This window comes from Diadema antillarum, unplaced genomic scaffold (genome assembly GCF_040938485.1).
Source record: "Diadema antillarum isolate AM-2024a unplaced genomic scaffold, OU_Dant_1.0 scf00000042, whole genome shotgun sequence".
Classification (NCBI taxonomy): domain Eukaryota; kingdom Metazoa; phylum Echinodermata; class Echinoidea; order Diadematoida; family Diadematidae; genus Diadema; species Diadema antillarum.
In genome coordinates, this window is record NW_027270931.1 from 928,811 (window position 1) to 951,445 (window position 22,635).

General features: G+C 39.3%; 1 protein-coding gene across 1 annotated transcript in view; it reads right to left on the reverse strand.

Moving 5' to 3' along the window:
• The window catches only part of LOC139713117 (voltage-dependent calcium channel type A subunit alpha-1-like), a 303,372-nt gene that overhangs the window by 190,418 nt on the left and 90,319 nt on the right, over positions 1–22,635 (reverse strand). The window contains exon 3 of the mRNA XM_071624874.1: positions 1,837–2,067. Coding sequence (XP_071480975.1) covers positions 1,837–2,067 — 231 coding nt within the window. The remainder of the gene's footprint in view (positions 1–1,836; positions 2,068–22,635) is intronic.

A 22,635-nucleotide genomic window follows, 5' to 3' on the forward strand; every position in this document is an offset into this window, starting at 1 on the left:
TCCACGGACGCAATTCAAGGTAAAAATGATTTCTGCATATATTACTGGAAAGCGTATTCCACACGTTTTACCATAAAAAAAAAAGAAACACACTTTTGGATAAAAACTTGCGATGGAATGAAAATACTGATTATCCCTCATTACCATCTCTGACATTCTTTTGTTTTCTTAGCGAGCAAGGCTCAATACGTGCTATGGATATAATCTGACGCTTACTTCCACATGTTGAATCATGTCGGATCGGTATTTTTAGTGCAAAATATAAAATTGGTTTGTTTGTTGCTTCTTTTTTTTCAATTGTTTGGTTGTCATTCCTGCGCAATTTCCCTAAATGATTAGTGCCGACAATGCACTGGAATAGCAATGCGTTGTATGTTTTGCATTGCGCGGTTTGCTCACAGCATGAGCCGTTAGAATCACGCAGTGTTGCAGGCTGTCGTACCTGTTTGTTCTTAGAAGTCAGTACTTTTACAGTTTACACGATCGAAAGCAGGGTACGATTAAATTAATGGCCAAGTAAGGTTTTGCGATTACGTAATTTGTGCGCGTTAAAAAAAACCAAAACATTTGAAGAGGGAGAGAGATATACAACCATGCTGGTAGTAAGTGAATCAAGCGCCTAGCTTTTGGTTGTTAGAAGTGTCGAAACTAATACTACTATTGTGTGAGTTTAAATAGTCGGTGTCCCTCAAGCAGAGACAATTTGTTTTAAAGTACAACCCGTCAGAGTTGTGCAAGTGATGCAGATATTGCATTTACATTCGATGTACACATCCCTGTGGGCGTCTGAGTTGTAGTCAGTGTATTCCGAGTACCATCAACATAATATTGACAGGCTCTATCAATAATGCTCCGTTTGTGCCAGACTATATACGTGGGCAGTTCGAGAGCCAGTGACATGAGGGGTTAGACAGAAGTACTGGTACTGTAATCTGATTAGCTATAAACTGTAATGTCTGCATACAATCATCCAGAGTATCTCAAGATTGGCTTTATGCAGGCTGTCAGTGCGACTATTATCGTCATAACTTACTAATCGCGTGCATTCGACACTTGCCGTCTACGAATTATTCAATTGTTTGGTTACTATCAAAATGACAGATGGCTTTTTATGTTATTTATTGGGTCGGTATAAATGCCTTGCACTTTGCATTTCGCTGCTGACATAATTATCACTACTGACACGATTGTGCGGGTAGTCGAGCTGCATTCAAGGATTTTTACCACTGTATACGACTGCGGGCAGATTATACATCGTTAGATTATTATCATTACAAGTGTAAATCACATTCATCGCCTTTCAGCAACCTGTATGCGACATCTCTTATCTTTTAATGAGTAACGTAACAAGAGAGTGTTATAATACCATGTGTTTCGTTATGATATTATACGGATTTGTGTGCTAAAGCACATCATGAGGAAACAGATGACATTTTCACAAGAATAGGCCCAAATACTCCTTATTTCTGTGTGTGAAAACAATCATTGTATAACGATCTTCCCTAGACGTGACATTTATGCCGATAAAGGTTTCAAGTATAGAGCATGCAAATAGATAAATAAATGAATAAATGAATGAATAAATAAATAAATAATAAGAATAATGTGAATATACATACATACATCCTAACATACATAAAGCGTTGCAGAGAGAGAATGAGAAACAAACATAGACATGGCAAATGAATCATATCAGTATGTTTGCGTATGGCATGACATACACGTAAGGCCTAGCTATTTATGTAATACTTTTAATTGTGCTATACGTGCGTAAATACATACGAATGTATCATGCACACTATAAATTTTGGCATAAAAATGTGCAGTAAAGGATATAGCCACTCTGTGAGCCATTTGGCGCATCTTCTGATGAAGTTCTCCTCGCTGAAGATGAAAAGGGATCTATTACTACCGAGCAGTGAAAGGATGAAGCCGGCCGGAGACTTCGACGTCTTCTTCTGCGAGGCAGCGGGTGAAGGAGGGGGAGGCTCCCGGGCCGGCCCGCCGCCAAAGTTGATCTCAAGGCCGTCCGAATACGGCGTGTTGCCTGTGGTGAGTGCTGCCATTCTGCAGAGGAAATGGGAAAAAAAAGATTAAGAACGTTATGGATCAATTCACAATCATTAATCAGAATCTTCGTCACCGACCATCTCATACTGTACATTACGAAGATAATACTAACGATGATGCTGATGACAACGACAGTGATAGCAATAAAAATACGAACAAGGAAAAACTAAAAATAATCGTAAAAGGTTGATATTTGATGGTTATAATGACCGCAATACTACCGCACCACTACTTCCCATACTCCTACTAATGATGACTATGGCAAAGCTATTGCTTGGTTGTTGTTGTTGTTGTTTTTTTTTTTTTGACCCACCTTAACTTTTTCCAATGAAGACATAGTTTTCTCAAGAAATCGTGCCATTACGATCATTACATCTGGTTGTAATTTATATGCATTTGAATCTTGGTCAGGAGGGACATGACATCTTGAATAAGTGAAATGGATGTAACCGCCTGACAAGACCGCCTGTTTAAGGCTCCAGCGCTGAATCCTGCGCTATTAACAACAAAATACAGCACTATACAGCCCCAAGATTTGCAAGGAATGATACTCTATTGTGGAATGGGAAGATAGAAGGCTAAATATCTGGCTGTACACTTCTAGGATTTAGATCACCATCTTTTTCTCTCTCTTTTTTTTTTTTTTTTTTTTTGGGGGGGGGGGGGGTTTATTGTGACTATATAATAGACACCAAAGTGGTGGTATTGCACAGTCCATCGTGGCGCCACTGGTATCCTTATGTACGCACGTAGCATGGAGTACAGACATAGATATCTCTTTGCATGATAATGTCTGAAACTTCTATGAATTCTATTATGCATTGACAGGTAGAACTGCAAAGCTGCAATGGGAATAGCGTAAAGATCACACATTGAGATCACACTTATCATTTTTGCGAATATTGTGACTATATATAATGGACACCAAAGTGGCGGTTCTGATCGGTCCACCGTGGCGCCACTGGTATCCTTATGTACGCGCGTAACATGGATCACGAACACCAATATCTCTTTTGCATTTAACGTTTAAAACCTGATGAATTATATAGTGCATGGACAGATAAAACTGCATAGGTGTGGCAGGAATAGCGTGGAGATTATTCATCGAAATCACACTTTTTTGTGACTTTAATAAAATGGACACAAAAGTGGCGGTACTGATCGGTCCACCTTGGCGCCACTGGTTATGTACGCACGAAGCATGGAGTACAGACACAGAATATCTCTTTGCATGATAATGTCTGAAACCTGATGAATTCTATTATGCGAATGTATGTATTGACAGGTAGAACTACAAAGGTTTAATGGGAATAGCGTAAAGATCACACCTTGAGATCACACTTTTTTCGCTAACTTTTATTGTGACTATTATGATGGGTACAACGGTGGCGACTCTGATCGGTCCACCGCACCGTGGCGCCACTGGTATCCTTATGTACGCACGAAAAACAGAGCACACATACAAGTATCTCTTTGATATTTAATGTCTGAAACCTGATAAATTACATTATGCATTGACAGGTAGAACTGCAAAGGTGTAATGGGGATAGCATATAGATCATACATCGAAATCACAGGTGTTTTTTTCCCCCGAATAACTCTGACCATAATGAATGGCCACCACAGTGGTGGTATTGCTTGGTCCACCGTGGCGCCACTGGTATCCTTATGCACACGCGTAGCATAACGGAGCACAGACACGATTATCTTTTTTGCATAAATGTTGAAAACCTGATAAATTCTATTGTGGATGGACAGGTGGAACTTCAAAGGTGTGGTGGGGGTAGTGTTAAGGTGCGCTATGGTAACTGTAATTGATTGTGTATCAATTATAGTTTGTGACGGAACAAATCGAGAATGAAAATGAGCAAAAGAGATAGAGATAGAGAGGGGGGGGGGGGGAGAGTTCTATGACAGCGATACCGAACAAACCAGACTTAAGTTCTTTCTTTATGTGATCCGATATCCGCCATCTCTTCGCATACTCTTGAATCCCCCCCCCCCCCCCCAACCCCTCCTCCTATCCCTCCGCCCCCTCCCGGACCTGTAGCCCTGGTCCGAACAATATAAAAAAGAAATGATATGATGGAAACGGGTTGAGCTACGCGTAATATATGATTGATGGGCGGGGTGGTTTTCCCCCCACACTGCCAGCGACTTTATCAATCACGATTTACGAGTAAAATTAATCGCAATTGTTCTATTCCTTGTCACCCACACGATTTAAAAAGAAGATACAAAAGGTTCTGGTTTTTCACACAGACAGATTTGTGTCACGACAACGAATGACAAAAAGTAGGCTAAAAAATAGACAATCCCATCAATATACGACCTTTTTCTTTTCTACCTGCTTTTCTTATTCCAGCAAACGTATTACAGATGTACACAGAGCGGCCATATCCTGCGGGCCCGCCATTCTGCTATGCCGAAAAGGAATCATCTTCGATATGAACAATACTGATGCGAAAAAGAAAGAACACAGATGGCGGATTTGATATACTCACATTTTCAGATTTCCAGTCACAGCTAAATATGCATGTCGATTATTGCTGATCGAAGGATAACCCTATCTACATATCATACACGTACAGTAAACATCTATATATTCATCCGGGCAATCCGCGGTGAAATACGGCATTCCAACATTAATTCCAAGGAAACAAACATGATATTCCACGTCGTTTGCGCAATGACGAATCTGATGCCAAAATATAGGTGAAATTCCGTCTCATGAAATATGTGTCAGAAAGCCCGATATACGGTGCGGTGTAATAAGCTGAGTTATAATTCCGCGGTATTACTGTGTATAGTCCGGCCACATGAAATGAGGCGAGATCGCGTATGCGGGCTTTTGCAGGCTCGCTCGCTTGGAGCTTACGGGGGTGCCATCCGTTTCTCCGCGCATCGCCCGCACATAATCATACATATTCATGAGGTGCTTTTTTTTTCTGCAGGCTGGCAAACCCGTGATTAAAGACATGTCAGACCTCACGGCGAAAACCGCTGCGATAGAAATGACAGTGGTATGAGAGTCTGCTTTGTCTTTCCTACCGTGTAACCTTTAATCGCAGTCGTTCTAGCCATGACTTTCCTCCTCCTCTTCTCTCTCTCGCCCTCTCTCACTCGATATGCAAATCAAAAGGCGACGGATAGATTCGGCTCTGAGGAGATGAGTGTATGAGTTGTGTGTGTCTACCAGAAACCTGTTGGTCTGATGGCGCCGGCTACCTATACTTATACACATGCAGAGAGCGAGCACATACATACACACACACACAGGGGGGCACAATGTATGCACTTTTGCTAGTTCTTGGAAGTTCTCATCTAATTAAAGTGTGGTCACAGCTTATTGTATATCACATGGGAAGAAGCACTTGTTCTACCTAAATCATCTTGGGAGATGCACCGTGCATATCATTAAAGGAGGGTTCCATATCTTCTGCCTGGTATGGCGGCGCTTCCGACTGAACGAGATATCATAATATACATGGGCAACGAACATTTCTTGAAAAGAAACATACTTGCGCATGAGCTACATCTACAAGCCCCACATTATGTATGCGCGTGTGTTCGTGGTTAGTACGAATGTGTAATCTATGAACAATCTCTTCCAACGTTTTTTACGTGTATTAATGCAGTCCAGCGCAAAGGCACAGTGGGAGGTCGTTTTACTACTCAGTAATTGAAATATTCCGGTCACATTCGAAGCTTTCTCTTTTCATACACACATCTTGCAGGCACTCGCACAATGTGGGTCTTTCACAATGATGCTGCGCGAAGATACATGAGCTAATAAGCATCGCAAAGGATCGTAACAGGAGGAATATTATTGTGTATACTAATGGCATAATTCATTGAACGGGCGGCCCTGAGTCATGATAAGTTTATAAGAATTTTGTGGACACGAATAATATTCCTTAATAAATTATCCAGTTGGTGTGGTATTCACGTGTTTCGTATAAGCGACAACACATATCATGATATGTCATTCATTTCAGACGTTCCGTGTCATATTCCAGACTATATGTACAAGTTTTCACAACAAAATGCTCCGAGATTGACCTTAATCAGTGTTACTTACTGATGATAAATAAGGCATCGTCTGCGGCTTGGAACAAAAGTTTATGTCCTACATTGTTTTCAAGTAATCTTATCTCATTATACAAAAAAAAAAAAAAACCACACCCCGAAATGAACCATATTTCATGATTCAAAAATGCAATGCAAACGACGTTTCGTTTCGTAAAGGTAGGAATCATCCCGTTGCCATGGAGATATTACAAGGCAATTAAAAATTCACGAAGATGATCCATATCTACGGTAATCCTTCTCACTTTCCCGCTGATTGTCGCTAGGACCGTTCTCCAAAGTTATGGGCGCTTCGTAGTAATTTACCATGGGCTGTTTCGGCTTGTCAGTTTTTCGAGGAATCCTCGAATAAACCCACGAAGCTCTGCATTATCTTTTGCCACGGCACAGCACTTACATCAAAACTTGCTTTTTTTGTTCAGAAGGATATCAATGTGAAGGAAATCGTATACGTTAAAACTGAGCAGGAAGAAAAACCTTGACATTTTTTTTGTTGTTGTTGCTATCATTGAACAATATTAATTAACGTCCCGCGCATCGAAAGACCAAAGCATTTATCCTCTGTATTGTATTTAATTTAACTATCTTTTTAGTCATGTACATTTTGATTCAGTCGTTGACAGACAGACAGTCAGACAGACAGACAGACAGACACACACATATATATATACATATATATATATATATATAATACACAATGATTTTTTTTTTAATTGACCGTTCACTGATGTCTTTGAATATTGCATCGTTTTGAGTACATTTGCAGGCTGAAAAAAAAATGCAACCGTGATAATCACGATTAATAAATTCACACTTTGCACGTGTAAGCTGAACAAGAGCACGTGGCAAAAATCTGCGAAAACGGTAGCGAAGAAAAGGGATCAAAGGAAATGGCGTCAGAAATTTAGCTCCCTGTGAAATTGCGTCCCCAGAACACATGCTTGTATCTTTCCGTGTCAGTTTACATTGTCAAACACAGCAAATAGGACGGGACTGAGGTGATTTGGTTGCAAAATATAAGACATAATTTCAATGAATGCATAACACCTAACCACCATACATTCAACTCCTGTTTTTAAGTTCTGGTTCTTCGGGATGTTAATCCAAATAAGATCCATACCACGACAGGTTGAACACTGAACGCAACCACAAACATTATACTCGGCTGTCACTAATTGTGTGTCTGCGGTGTAGAACCATTAAAAACTGCAGTAACTTATCTTTTCGACCTATCAAACTTTTTCTATGTTTACATAGAGGTACACACTCTTATCATAGTATGTGTTGCTGAGTATTTTTTTTTTCGAACAGTTAGAATTTTGCTGAAGCAAAAATAAGAATCAAGTAAGTTGTTTGATGCAAAAGAAAAACAAAACAGAGAAAAACTAGCACATACATAAAGTATTTCGTGATGATAATCGCGACGGATCACCAATAGTCACTGGTTTAATTTTCTTCAATGCACCTATCAATGATTATGATGAAAGTTGTCGTTTCATCACTATAATGTTAAACACGTAAAATGTCATGATGCCATAAAGACACCCATATGTTACACTATACGGCTGGATGAAATTTTCCTCTGGGACGGATGCTGTAAAGCAATACACAATAACAATAAAATGGTGATAACCGTAAATTTCGATGAAATAAATGTATCCCGTGCACTCAGAAAAGACGTGGGCATGGCAGTCTGATTCAAGTTATTTTTATTTTTTTATTTTTCAAGTTTATAAACTTTTGAGTCGATTTCCATTTTATGTATACCACCACAAGACTCCTGATACTCCCAGTAGGAAGCATTAATTTTTATATACAGTGTACAAACATACATACATACATACATGCACACACACACACACACACACACACACACACACACACATAAAGATTCGATTTTAGTTAATGGTAGTTTTGACTCCTGTTTCATTATCAATCCTGTTAAACAAGTTTTTAAAGTGGTTATCGCGAGGAAGGCGATTATGGTACTCATATAGCATTGCGGGACTCTCTGTCTTACATCTTCAGTTAGCAATAGAAGAGTTTTCTGGAGATAGTTAAGAGAGATTTGACACACACACACACACACACACACACACACACACACACACTCAAAGACGTACAACACGGCTCGGTTACCCGAACAGTGTGTGTCAGCCATTGAGCGAGGCGTGCGAATGGGGCTAATATGCAGTCCATCTCGCATTTCACGCGTTCGGACAACACAAACACGTCGCAGTCGGGCGCGCCGCTCTCTCGTTCGAGCCAATTTGCTTTGAAGGCGGTTGTGCATGCCCAGAGCAGTGTGGAAAGCGAAGGGGAGCGTTTCCGTGGTTGTTGACTATCATACATTACACGCGTGTGTCTGGGCGGAGACGAACTTAATGTGACAGACGCGGGGTTTCTCCCCTGGGTATAAGCGTCATCGTGTACTCTACCGCCATACTGACGCACTTGGAGTGGGACCCTGCCATATCTCACGGCTACGTGGCGCTCGCCGGAGAGATACTAACTGCGGTAGATGTGAACTTACCAGTCTGTGCCATAACAGGTTTCCCTATTTATGGGAGGTGAAAACCTGGGAATAAATCAGCCAGTTCGATCCGTCTTGTTGTCATCGGATACCACCAGTATATGACAATTACATCAAGATTTATTACATTGGTATACGATCGTGCATCTCATATGAAATGTAAATTTCATTTCCAGCGTACACAGAATGCTAATCAAAAGCAAATGGAACGAGTGTCTCGTAAAAACACACTGTATTTGCATATTCGCTCACATGCACACACTCGCATCTACACTCCCACGTAATATATCACACACACAAAAAAAACCAAACATATATACATATATATATATATATATATATACATATATAAGATTATATTTTTCTATACGTCTTATGCACCGACAGACTGAAATCGACACAGACGCCTATACAGTTTGCAGTTTAAATTTTTGGAATGCGATTGATTACAGATGAAGCAAACAGCGTTCTAAATAGATGAAATGATGTCGTTAGATTACTCACACATTGACACTAATGCCTTGTTCAGAATATATATATATATATATATATATATATATATAAATATATATATACATATATATATATAATTCTCACATTGATAGAGACCCTTCGTGTCCTGTATACCAATAGTCTCAATTCGTAGCATACATCCAAAAGCCGAAAGCTGTCGTTTCTTTTTTTTTTAATCAGTCTTTACCTCTGCGTAAGAAAGATAAGATTAAATGGCCAACAAACAATGTTAGATGCCTGCCACGGAGAAGCAGCTGGAATTAATCGGGCATGAGTGATTGTAATTGAGGCAGCAGTGAAAAAAAACCCTACGCTTTGTTAAAGAGTAGTACGCAGCATATTTTGTTGCAGGTGGCTTTTGAACAAATGCAGCGATTAATATTAAGGAAGAGATGAAATGCATCTCAGAGTCAAAAAGCTCGTACGACCATACGAATCTCCGCCCATAGTGTGCTATATAGATACATCCCGACAAGTTAGGGGGGAAAAAAGGGTAAAATACAATTATGTTGACTTCTTGGAAATGGTCATGGCCACTTCCATCTTGAAAAATATATGCCCGGAAAGATACTACACTCCCAAACAAAATATTGCGGCATAATTATACCACCTGCATGCAAAAGAGAATTACAGTAATTCCTCCGCGAATGTTGCGCTCTCCTGATGATAGCAGTAATTAGTCCAGGGTAATACAGTACTATGCTTTGAGTGCCTATCATGGCGCTGGGAGCTCTTCTCGGAAATAATCGGCCGATTTAATCTTTAAAAGGAAAAAGTGTCCAAGGATAATCTAAACTTGCCAGTTTGTCAAAAATGCTTTCAAGCATATCAAGTTCACCGGTATGTCCGGCATCTTCACACAGACTTAACAGAAAACGTATAAATATACACTCGCTCTAAAACACACACACACACACACACACACACACGCAGACAGAATTTGCATTTCGATGTTTATTTGTTTGTTTTTTTCTTTTTCGCTGCGTAGTACTCCACAACGGGGATAGGGGTGGGGAAGAGAGGGGGTGGGGTGGTGGTGGGGGTAACATTGATGCCTCTCTAGGATTCCAATTTAATCATTTTTACTAAAGGGAGAAGAGAAGAGTGGGGATGGTGGTGGTGGGGGTAACATTGACACCTCTCTAGGATTCCACTTTAATCATTTTCGCTAAGGGGAGAAGAGAGGAACTTTGATGGAAGACATCCCCCCTCAAAGAGTCTCACAGCGACACTGATACCTTATGATCCGGAGCAAACCAAAACCACACACATCCGAACTTCCCCACCACCTTCAAAAGAAGATGGAGAAGAGGAAGATGAGGAGGAGGAGGAAGAGGAGGAAGAGAAGATATCCTGATACCATCTTAATGAAACAACAAGAGTCTCAGTTTCGGCTGTGGTTTCGGCCCGGAAGCTTGGTTTCCAGCATGTCACAATGACACCGTCTTTGGTTTCTATTGTGAAATTTCGTATAGCGATGGCTAAACGCAAGAAAGAATGAAAAGGTTTCTGTTTTATCCAGTTTTCTGAGTGAGGCCCTTACACATGTATTTTAGAAGTAATCATATTAAGGCATATGTTTCATGTCAATGATTTGTCGACTGAGAAGATGAATACGTCGCGTTAAGGTGATAATAATCATCGTTTGGTGCAATACAGGCACCGAAGTATGCCTTTTTGTACGTTATCATACAGTCATTGCATATGCCCATATGTTGGCGCAGCACGTTACCGTCTGTACCGACAATCATAAATATCCCTTTCAGTCACATCAGTAATCATATTCTAAGTTCTGAATGTCTTTTTTCTGGATCAAACAAATATGATGCAGTATGCAGTATCAGTACTGACACGTGAAGGAGGTATAATTCAGGGCCGGCGGAGCGTTTTCAAAAGTGTGGGAGCCCATTTCCGGGTTTCTTCACCTGACAAGAAAAAAAAAGAAGGTCCTCAGTGGAAAAACATACCCTTACCGCACTCACACTTCAAGATCTCTGTCTATTTCTATTTAAGGGCACTTACGTACTTCCGGGTTAAAAAAAAAAGTGTGGGGGCCCAAAGTGATGACACCTTATGTATTCCTTTGTATGGTGCACAAAAAGTGCATTATGTGCTACTGATTTATGCTTCATGACCTTACTGGGTCTAACTGGGTCTTATAACGGCTCCGGAGCTTCGAAGCTGATCTATTGATAGTACGGATTAAAATGTCGTATAAGAATTTGAGTAAAAATACGAGTGTTATGTTAAAAGAGGCGTACAGCGGGCGCGTGTGTGTGTGTGTGTGTGTGTGTGTGTGTGTGTGTGTGCGTGCGTGTGCGTGAGTGTGTGTGAGTGTGTGCTTGCCTGTGTATGTGTGCTAGAATGCATTCACGCATGCATGCATAACGCGAGACAAGAAGACGACTTTTCTAACAGCATCGACCTTGCCCTTTTTCTTGCCTGTTTGAAAACATTACCATCACACTGCAAACCTTTAACCTTTACCACAGCACAGCTATTAAAGCTTACTGTGAATGATGAACAACGCGAAGTAACAGACTATACTCGTTGAGCGCATCAGTATCAAATAGGGCAACCTAGACAATGCATTGTCCTTGCGTACTAAATAAGACGCACCTTTTGTTGACACTCTTAAAAAGTGTGATCATCAAATATTCTCAATTCAGATCAAAAGCAGTTAGATATATTACATACAATTTGCCTTTTAACTAAGATTTTTTTTCGCTTCAGTGACTTATACTAATGATCATGATTTTGGAAAGCTGCTTCGAAGGATGATTCTGTAAATCAAAAAGGGCAGACCGTCGAATCATTTCACCTGTAACGTTGCATATTTCAGACGGCACGGCTATTCCTATTGATTCGACAATGGAAAGATCATTCATTTTATCGGGAGATATCGCTCTTGCGCGAATGTTTCTAAACATCTGCCCCTTTTGACCACTTTTCTTTGTTACACCGAAAGGAAATTAGTTGCAGTATATATCGTGTATCGAGTCCAACCAAAGGATCTAATCTGGGATGAAATAAGTTATTAATATGTTTGTTTCCCCCGAGTGGGAAATCTGCCATGGAAATCGATGCCACTGTGCGTTAAACTAAGGTACATGAATATTGGAATCGCTGATATAGTCCCGGTGACCAACGAGCTGTGCGTATTATACGAGCTAAGAGGGAAAAAGGCGGCTTCAGCGCAGTGGAAAAAAGAATACCCGAACCGTTGAATATTTCATGGCCCGTGCCTTATTCACACGCCACAAAACATCGCAGTCCAATAACTAACTGTAACGTGGTAGCCATACACCTTACGCGTAGCATTGCCGCAATGAAGAAATGGACTCGTTCCCCTTAATTTGTCCATTCATCAATGCCCTCATAATGCGCGAGTTATAAAATTGTGGAGAGGAATAGATCAAGTATATTATTTTTTGTATGTTTTACTCATTTTCAAAGATTTACAATCATAGAATAAAAGATAACAATCATAGAACAAGCAACATAGCATGTTATGTTCGTTATGTTGTCTTTATGACTTACAGGGTTTCTGGAGTGTCTTTGAACTCGTCGAGGAATAATAAAGTAATTCACAACAATGCATTTCTTTTCATTCAATCGCAATTTAATTTGAAGCAATTTGATTCCATACTTCCGTACAGAAAATTTATGTCAACACACAGCAACGCACAGAAAATATAAGATGGAATGTATAGACGATCCATACAAATATTAAGAAGAAAGAAAGATGTAATAAACGGAACCAAACCAGTGTATATTGCTGACCTCAGCAATAGTTACGTCCAAATTCTTTGAATGAATGTAGAAATGACGCCTGTCCACGATCTCACTTTTACCTTTTGATTGTCATATCTTTGTATATATATATATATATATTTATATTTATATTTATATATATATATCATATACATGTTGAAACATATAGATATAGATATAGATTGTTATATCATAATATGTTCCTGTTGATGAGTATTGTTGTTTTTTTTTTGCGAGACAACAACGAAACAATGACACTAAATGCATGTACTCAGTATACACTACCAGCATGCAAACAGTTGGTGCATTGCAAAGAAGACTGTCACACGCTCATTACGAAAGTGTCATCTTAAGGACATAAATTCGCTGGTCTTAAAAAGGCTCTCATAATCGGCAGATGGAAATTAACACAAACAATGCACCACTCTCCCTGTCGTCTCCGCATAAGTGTAGGCGAGATACCAGCGTGCCGCCCGTAAATGGCAATTATGATTGGATTACGTAATGAATGAAAGTAGCGGTTCGCTGCTGGCATGCAAAGCGCCACTGAAATCTACCAAGTCAGAATTTCAACTATGCCGCCAGTGTGTGTATAGATAATAGTAGTAAGTGAACGATAATGATTCGTCAAGGGGAAGACGCCTCCAAGCGCCAGCTGTAATCAACAAATTGTGTGAAGTTGTTATAATGACCAACGGTAAAAAATGGCGTTTACGTAGCACCACGTGGCGTGATGTTGTATATTATCTAGACAGGGCAAAATTTCACATTGCCGTAGAGTGTATTTGAAGTTGGCCACAACCGTGGTCAAATATTATCATTCCCATAGTATTGAATAGTTTGTTGTTGTGGAAGTGCGATAAACCCATGCCGCATTACCACGTAGAATGAGTAATCATTACTTCATCGCCACAGTGAATCATCGCTTCTTGAGCGATTCTATGGAGACACAACAATTTCTTTGCCTGAATTTTGGCTACATCATGTGGTTTTACATCACGGTCATGAAAATCCGAGTGTTCACTTCCGGGTCAACATTTCATCAATGAACACAGTGAAATTTGTGTGCCTCTGTGTGCATGTGCGTGTGTGCTTCTGTGTGCGTGTGTGTGTGTGTGCTGTACTATTGCCAAGTCATTCGTTATATTGAAACATGAAAATGTATAATTAGTCTATGTTTCTCTTTAAAAGAATCATTCCCTTATGTTTGTACAATAATATCAAAGAGAATTGATGCGTTTTGTATTTTGATTGGAAGTGAATAAATACTATTTGGAAAAAAGTGTGTGTTAGAGAAATCGCAAAGCCGCTGTGTATAATAAGGCCTATATGAAATTTATATCCCAGTTGTTATTTTTATACAAAGAATTATTCTATTATGTTGTACAGTAATACCAAAGACAATTGATGTTTTTGGTATTATATGAATGAAAGTGAATAAATATTATTTGTAATAAAAGGTGTTCTTTGTAAAGAAGGTATGTTTCACGTTTCGTTAATATCGTTACATTGTTTCTAGTGAATTTTGCGTTATCAACTTATATAGTAAAAATGCACTCGTAATAACCTACATTTAATTGGCTTTATGATTGATTTGTTAAATTATTTGAAGGAAATCAAATATTAAAGATTTTAGAAAAACGTTCTCAAATGGAAAGAAGGCATATCAGGAAGGTAACTTTCTTTCTAAAACGTCTTACAGTGACCGGAGCATTGCATGTCATTCAGTTTGCCAAAGGCATGCCTTGCAGTATAAATCAAAATGAGCCAATTCCTTGCATGTTCGTAATTTGTATGGAGATATTTAGATACAAGATTCTCCCACAGGCACGTCTTTTTAATAACACTCCATATCATGCTTATTTCCTCTACTCTTACTCAATGCAATACAGAGGAGCAGGAACATATCAAAGCGGACTTATGTGACATTTAACTGTGCAACTTATAAACATTCATCTAGCACGAATCAATTATGGAATCATGGCAATAACGTGAATTTTAGCTGCATTAAGATTTACAGTGAGAACTCTGTCTTTTGGTCGCGTATATCTTCTCTCGGTAATTTCTTGATAACGTGCTATCGTAATTCATCAACGAAGTTTTTATGCTACATTATGTGTGTATAAGAAGTTAACCTTTTTGTGATTTGAGTGCCAATCGGCACAGAAAATCCCTATTAATTGTACACACTGTCCAAAGTCCCTGCCATGGATAGAGTTAAAATACGAATTGCCTTAGAAAGCTGACACTTGCAATTCGTTTCGGAGAGTCACAGAGAACCGTCCAATTAATAATCATCGGTTTCTTATTCTTCTTTAAGGCTGTCTCTGCTTTTTACGCAGGAAATGTTACGTAATGCCTCTTTCAGTGGAATGTTTGTTACAATTAGGCTGTAATAAAAATCGATACCTTAAACGTTCTTTTATCATTTGTATGTAAACTTTAGATGAGCGAAATCATTATTTACCTTTTTAATTAACCGCAAAGCTTCGGACGGTTTCCGATCTTCATAACTAGAGCAAACACTAACCTTTCATGAACATCAATCTTTTTCCCCCTTGATGTCAATGTTCATCTCTTTCTTCTTTTTTTTTTCTTTTTTTTTTTTTTCGTCTTGCAGGTTGCATGCACCGGAAATGGAATAGCAAAGAACAAGAGCCTCTTTATGATGATCAAGCTCAATAACATTTTGAACCAGTGCACTTCTGTAACCAGCGATTCTTCGAAATTAAATCAAATATCTCGAAGTAGGCTTGGCAAACTAAGAGCTAAGCATATTAGGACTTAAGCAAACTCGTAGATTTGATTATAATTGTCACCCGTCTTCAGTCATCAAAATTGATCTCATTACAGACCGATTCCTTTCCATCATGATATCAGTCTTCATACTATCTCCTTTTCTATTTATCTACTTGTCTGTCTGTCTATCTGTCTGTCTGCCTGTCTGTCTGTCTGTTTGTCTGTCTTCTTTTCTCTTCTTCTAACAATTATGAATGTACTACAGAGGCTACTTCATAGAAGAAGGGTGCTTTTATTAGATTTTCAATTCGGGAAGCAGTATACAGGCGGTTAAAAGAGGTATTTCAGCAATGAGTGAATTATTACGTCACAGTACATGATTGTGTGTTTTAGATTCCTAGCACGAATTTTATCAACGCAGCCACCTAGCAAAGCTCTGTCTCTCTCTCTCTCCCTCTCTATAGATACATAGGCCTATCTGTATTCAAATGGTTGTTTTATTTTACATCCACATTAATAATTCATAAACGTATAAATGTTTGTATCTTGATCATTGAAAAACCTTATGGAACGAATTGTCGTTAGTATCAAACTAGGATATTCACGTATCTAAACATAATATTACTCTGCAAAAAATAGTTGATGTGTGTGTGTGTGTGTGTGTGTGTGTGTGTGTGTGTGCATCTCACCTGGGCATGGGTTATTCACTGATCTCTAAAGAGATCAGTGGGGTTATTTTCATCACTCAAAGGCATTTACGAGCAGTGTATATGACGAGGACGCATTCTGCCACAAGTGTTTGTGTACTGCTTTAGTCCTAAGAGTACCAGTTTTTCGTTATTTCACAAACACCATAAAGTGCTGCCAGAACACATGGAGGACTGTCCGCTCCTACGTATAGCCTCTGGGCATCATGAATTACCAGAACGTGATTACAATCTCCATATGCATTCGAAGCAGTATAGGATGTACATGATGCCCTAACTGACATTACACGCACGCGAATAGATCAATAATACTCCTGTTCCAACAAAGATCATACAGGAACGACGTTGATACCTCGCTTGCATTTGGCCCCTGGTAGGCCTATCGTACATGGCTCGAGCGTGCCTCCAACAACATTGTTCCTTATCGTATAGTACATGTATTGAATACATTGTGTAATACACTGTATTGCCGTGCCACGTGCGCGTTACGTTTGTGTGCACACACAATTTTATGCTAAATGCCCATGAAACATATATTACTCAATGCTTGTAACGACACAAACAGTGAAATTCAGTGTCGAACAGCTATCCACAGAGGACATTAATGGGTATATTGTTAAGATGGAACATTTAAATAGCTACATAATGAATTCACGTCATAAGGCGCGCATTCAACAAGCTGGACGAAATAACAATTGGAGGAAGAATCGTCCCTAAAGTAGAAATAAAAAAAAAAAACAATCGCAAATAAATTGGAGAATCTAACATAACATCACTTAGTATACATTTTTTTTAATATTGTACATAACCAGCATGATGGGAATAGGAGGGTGATAAACCTTTTTCCTCACTTCCCTTATGGAAAAAACTAATATAAGACTTTCATTTCAGGTAAAACAGAATGGCTCTCCCACAACTGTCACGTGGTCACGACAGGTTGCGCTATTGGGTTGATACACTACGTATACAGTTAAATCGTGGCTGTAATTTGTGCGTTGTCGTTGTTCTTTTATTGGCTGTTATGTACGTGTAACGGATCGAGGTTATGCGCGTGTGCTGCGAAGTCACAACGTAATTCTGAGTTTATTATAGACAACACAAGGGAACTGGGAACTATACCAGCCAGCTGCTACGTCTTTGACATTGGAGATCTATCATCTAAAGATGGAGAATGCATCGATTTGTTGATCGGCACACCAACAGCACATACACACCAAACACACACACGTCGATGATACTGTAATTCTTTCTGCACGTATCAATCATTACGTCATGTGCATATACTTCTCTCTTTTTTATCAGTCGTATCGTACACCTTTATAATATTATGAAGGTACCCGCTTGAGATGGTATACTTTTCAGCAATACATTGGCCATGTTGGCGTTCGTTCGACGGAGCGCATGGATGGCATGGTATGAACACACCACAACGAAACGACAACAATGTCGCATACATTCATTATCTAGCCGTGTTGTAGCATGGCGCACATTATTGACATGGGCATACATGCAAGAGGTACAAACGAGCGGGGGTGCTTCATGTGATTTGAATACAGGGGGGTCCGTAAGCTGCAGTCTATAATATGCGCTACTCGAAGCGACGCGGGTAACATGCAGGGACCGCATAGCGTCGGGGCGAGAAGCGATCAGCCTTGGTTAAGTGTTGAGATTTCCCCCGCTCTTCAATAATTCAGAGCCAATGGGGGTGGGGAAGGGGCGCTGAGAAAGGGAACACAGATATTACATACGAGTGTATAAATAGGTACAGAGTGTGTAAGAGAGAAGCAGATAGAAAGAGACAGAGAAATGGTGGATTGACAAAATTGCTGCTGTAAAAGAAAGACAAGTCTATGATTAAAGGTTTTATGACATACAAAATAATGAATGTTGATTCTATTGATGCATGCTTCCTGCAACATCACTTTGAAACAAATATCTAGAAACAATCCATATATTCTAAAATGATTTTTCTTCTATTTTCTCAGATTACTTGGATACGCCCACAAACAACCTCCAAACCAAGATTCTGGTGGTGACCTCATCTGTCAATCATTGCTAAAGTATTAATATGATTAACAAAAGACATTAGAACGTACCCTCACCGAGACCGAGCATAACTTGCATGTTCCCTCACCATTGTCTTTTGTTTGTCACAGTAATATCACAGAAACATGCAAGTTACGCTGAGTCGAGGGGAAGGTGCATTCCAACGTCTTTTGTTAAACATATCAGCACTTTAGCAATGATTGACAAATGAGGTCACAACCAGAATCTTGGTTTGGAAGGTTTTTTGAGGGCGTATCCAATTAATCTGAAGAAAAATAGAAGAACAATTATTTAAAAATATATGGATTGTTTCTAGATATTCGTTTCAACACAAAAGTGATGATCAGTGTATCATAAATCAACACAAATCAACATGCATTAGTAAGTCATAAAACCTTTAAATGCGCAGGGGTAGGGAGTAAGAAGGAAGAAGAAGGAGGGGAGAGGGGAGGGGAGGGGAGGGGAGGGGAGGGGAGGGGAGGGTTAGAATCATGGGATGGCAGATTGCTCTCCCGTTCTGGGTCAGATTGCATTTCGACACCCAAAAAGTGATCACCATCACAGGCGAGTATAGTTATGAATTCTGTATACCGGAGGGATGTTACCATTACCGAGGGGGCTAACAACTTAAGTCATTTTCCTCAAACCTAGAAGGTTCTGGTAACGCCGCAATCTTACCTTTATTTCGGTAATTATTTGTGGCCTACTTTACGCCGAATTTTCCTAATGTGTCAACGCTATTTTGAATAACCGACGCAATAATGTCCCTGAAACAAACAAACAAACAAACACACACACACACACACACACACACACACACACACACACACACACAAAACAAACAAACAAACAAACAAACACGTGTTTCTGGTAGATACCAATACGGTCAGTCCGCTGCCGCGGTGGAGGTGAAATACTTCTTTTTCCTCGATCCTCATACAAAATTTATACAATATATTACCCTAAAAGACACATGAGATACAGAGAGAGAAAGAGAGAGAGAGAGAGAGAGAGAGAGATAATCCTACCTTCTTTCCCCTAAAAGCATATAAGATATCCAATGCCAGTTGGTGAACCAAGTAGATAAGCCCAACTAGGCTTGGATGCCCAGTACTCCTTGGTGAAACAACACGATATAACTTATGCACATAATTATCTTCCGTCAAAATCTAATGATATACGCAACGATCTGCGTACAATGATTGTCAATACGGGTGCAACTAAGCAATCTTAACATTACAATCCGTAGTAGGATTCTGATATTCTATGGAGCTTCTGTGAAAACTGCTGATTGGTGCTGAAAAAAGAATATACATGTACATATATATAATATATATATATATATATACATACATATTCATTGTCGAAATTCAGATTCAAAGCTATTATAAAGGAAGTGTTCCATCTTTGTAAATAATCTGACTGGTATATTATTCATGTGGCACTTGTCAAACAGGTCTCTGATAAGTTACACTGGTACCCGGAACGTAATGTGCTTTAATAAACCATCAACGGCTTACATTCACTCGACCTTGAACTGTTCATATCGTGATCAAATCTTCATACTCTCCAGAGGTATCAAATTTTTCACCTTGAAATGGGTATTAATGGCCTTCCCTGTGACTGTGATGGGAACAAAAAGTGTATGGTGGATGAGCTTAATTACTTCGCAGGAGCTACAGCACGCATGCAACGTTCACTGTAAAAAGAGCAGTGATAAATTTAACACGATTGGTGTTAAATCTAACACCGATCAAGTGCCAATAGAGAACCACACCGACAGGTGTAGAAAGAACGTTTTGATGGTGTTGAAAAGTGTTCACCAGGCCCTTCCTGGTGTTAATTTGACACTGTAGCTGGTGATATTTTGACACCTTTTGTGTTAATTCAACAATGACACTATTATTTTGGTGTTGATTTGATATTGCTGGTGTTAATGCCAGTGGTATAGCACCAGCCCGGCTTCAATAGGAGACCACACCAACTGGTGTCACTGTGGTGTAAATGTGTTTACAACTTTTTTTTTCTTTCAAAAATCAAATACTTTATCGGAACGTTCTTGTTCGTCTTATTGAAGTTCAAAATCAACAAGAAAAACAGTAGTAACTAATTACCTCTCTAAAAATTTGCTTTATTTTTGAAGTGACACCCGAAGGTGTTGATTTAACACCGCAAATAAGCACCAGAAATTTTACACCAGCTCGGTGTTTGGCATATTTAACACCCGGTTTTGTGCAGTGTTACCAGCGAAATGCTATCACAGAAGATTAGATGTAAGCGTTCTGAGTTCTTAATGGGGAGATCTTGAGTTTGAATCTCGAACCGGTTCGAATATCCCTGGACAAGATGTTTTATCCAGTACCCGTGCTGTGTAAAAACATATAGTATGTGACAATGCTAGGGTTATGATGATGCCATAGCAGTGGCTACTCTGACTGGGTTGATAAGAGTACAGCATTAATGTTAGCATCATCATTATCATTATTATTACAACGGTGATGTCATGATATGAATTTTGGCAGCGTTACCGCGTTGAGAGTCGCAAGACGGTTCTTATGATATTATCTGAAGTCCTGGCGTGGTGGCCATGATTGATTACGAACGCTCTTATGACGCGCATGTCGCGCATGTAATCATAATCCCGAACTCACGGCTGACCTATTTAAAGGTATAATCCCTCTCTCATTATAAGCCGTCATAATTTTCGAGAAACTCTATGTCTTTGAAGACGGATTTGAAAAAAAAACAAAAACAAATCATAAACTAATTGAAATTCAAGCCGCCTCTGCGATAAACCACCAGGAATGAAGGCGTAGTTTTATACCCATGTTTTTCTTTCATTACCATTGTCTCAGGGTATATTCCAGTCGCTAGAACAAATTTATTCACCAGGTATCATCGACCAAATTAAGTGATACGTCTACCAATCTATAGACCATTGATTTCGACTACATTGGACGTTTTAATTACACTTCAATACTGAGTATCTATACCTATATAAAAGAGGGACTTTAAAAGAAAACTGACAAAAAAAAACCGCAAAAGAATTCACCTGTTGATTTCTCCCAATACCTTTTCCTAATAATGAAAAATAGAATATCGCATTTGTGTTTCCCTGATTAAAAGCAATAATTCACTCTCGCTGTATGTTTACATGTGTAAATGAACCTGCTTATTTGAGTGGTAGATTTATAGAAAATTCACAAAATTCAATGTACGTGGGCCAGACAAGTATGGCAATTGATGAATGTGAAGGCTTGTCAGTCACAGATCTTGTGATCATGCCCAGCTAGAGAACTACAATTCCCTGTGAATAAACTCAACGACGGTGTCAATATTTCGGCACGCGATTTGTACGCAAATAAGCAAAGTTCAGGCGGACATACATATACACATACAAAAAAAGAGGGAAACACACACACACACACACGCAAACAAAACAAACAAAAGCCTGAAGGATTCGTCATTACATTCTGTTGACTCTCGGCAGTAAACGAAATGACGCGGGTATTGACAGTTAAACACGTAATTGATCATACCAGTCACATAATCGATGGTATATGCATGATAAAAGAACACCGCACAGCTACGAAGCCGGTTTTTGGCGTACACCATGTACTGGTAGTCACGCATACACAATGGTAAGGGTTTCTCATACAGTAATACCAGTTAACACGTATATTTTTGCAGGTATATACTGTATAGTTTATAGACATGTGCAGCAGAAAAGCAGTGCTCTGTAATTGATATGACCACAAGCGACATTTTGTCATAGAATGCTCCGCAATCATTAATTAATGCGTGTATTGAAGGTATATAATGATAATGGACGTATGTCCAAGGATGACTATTTCTGAAAGTACACATCAACGCTGTTCTAAAATTTTCCAGTAGAGGGTGAAGCTTTTATTCAAATCTGTGATTATCGCTTTAACCCACTGACTACAAGAGAACTACACCTATAGTTAAATCACGTAGTATATTACGCACGTGTGAAATTGTATCTCGGAAGGAAATGCCCTAAGAAAATGACATAATCTTATGGTGCGCACATGCGTGCTTACACAAGCGCATGTATTAATACATGCAGTCATTTGAACTCATTGATGTAAAGGAACATAACGCAATATGCATCGTTACACTATAAGGAATTTAAGTTTCGTA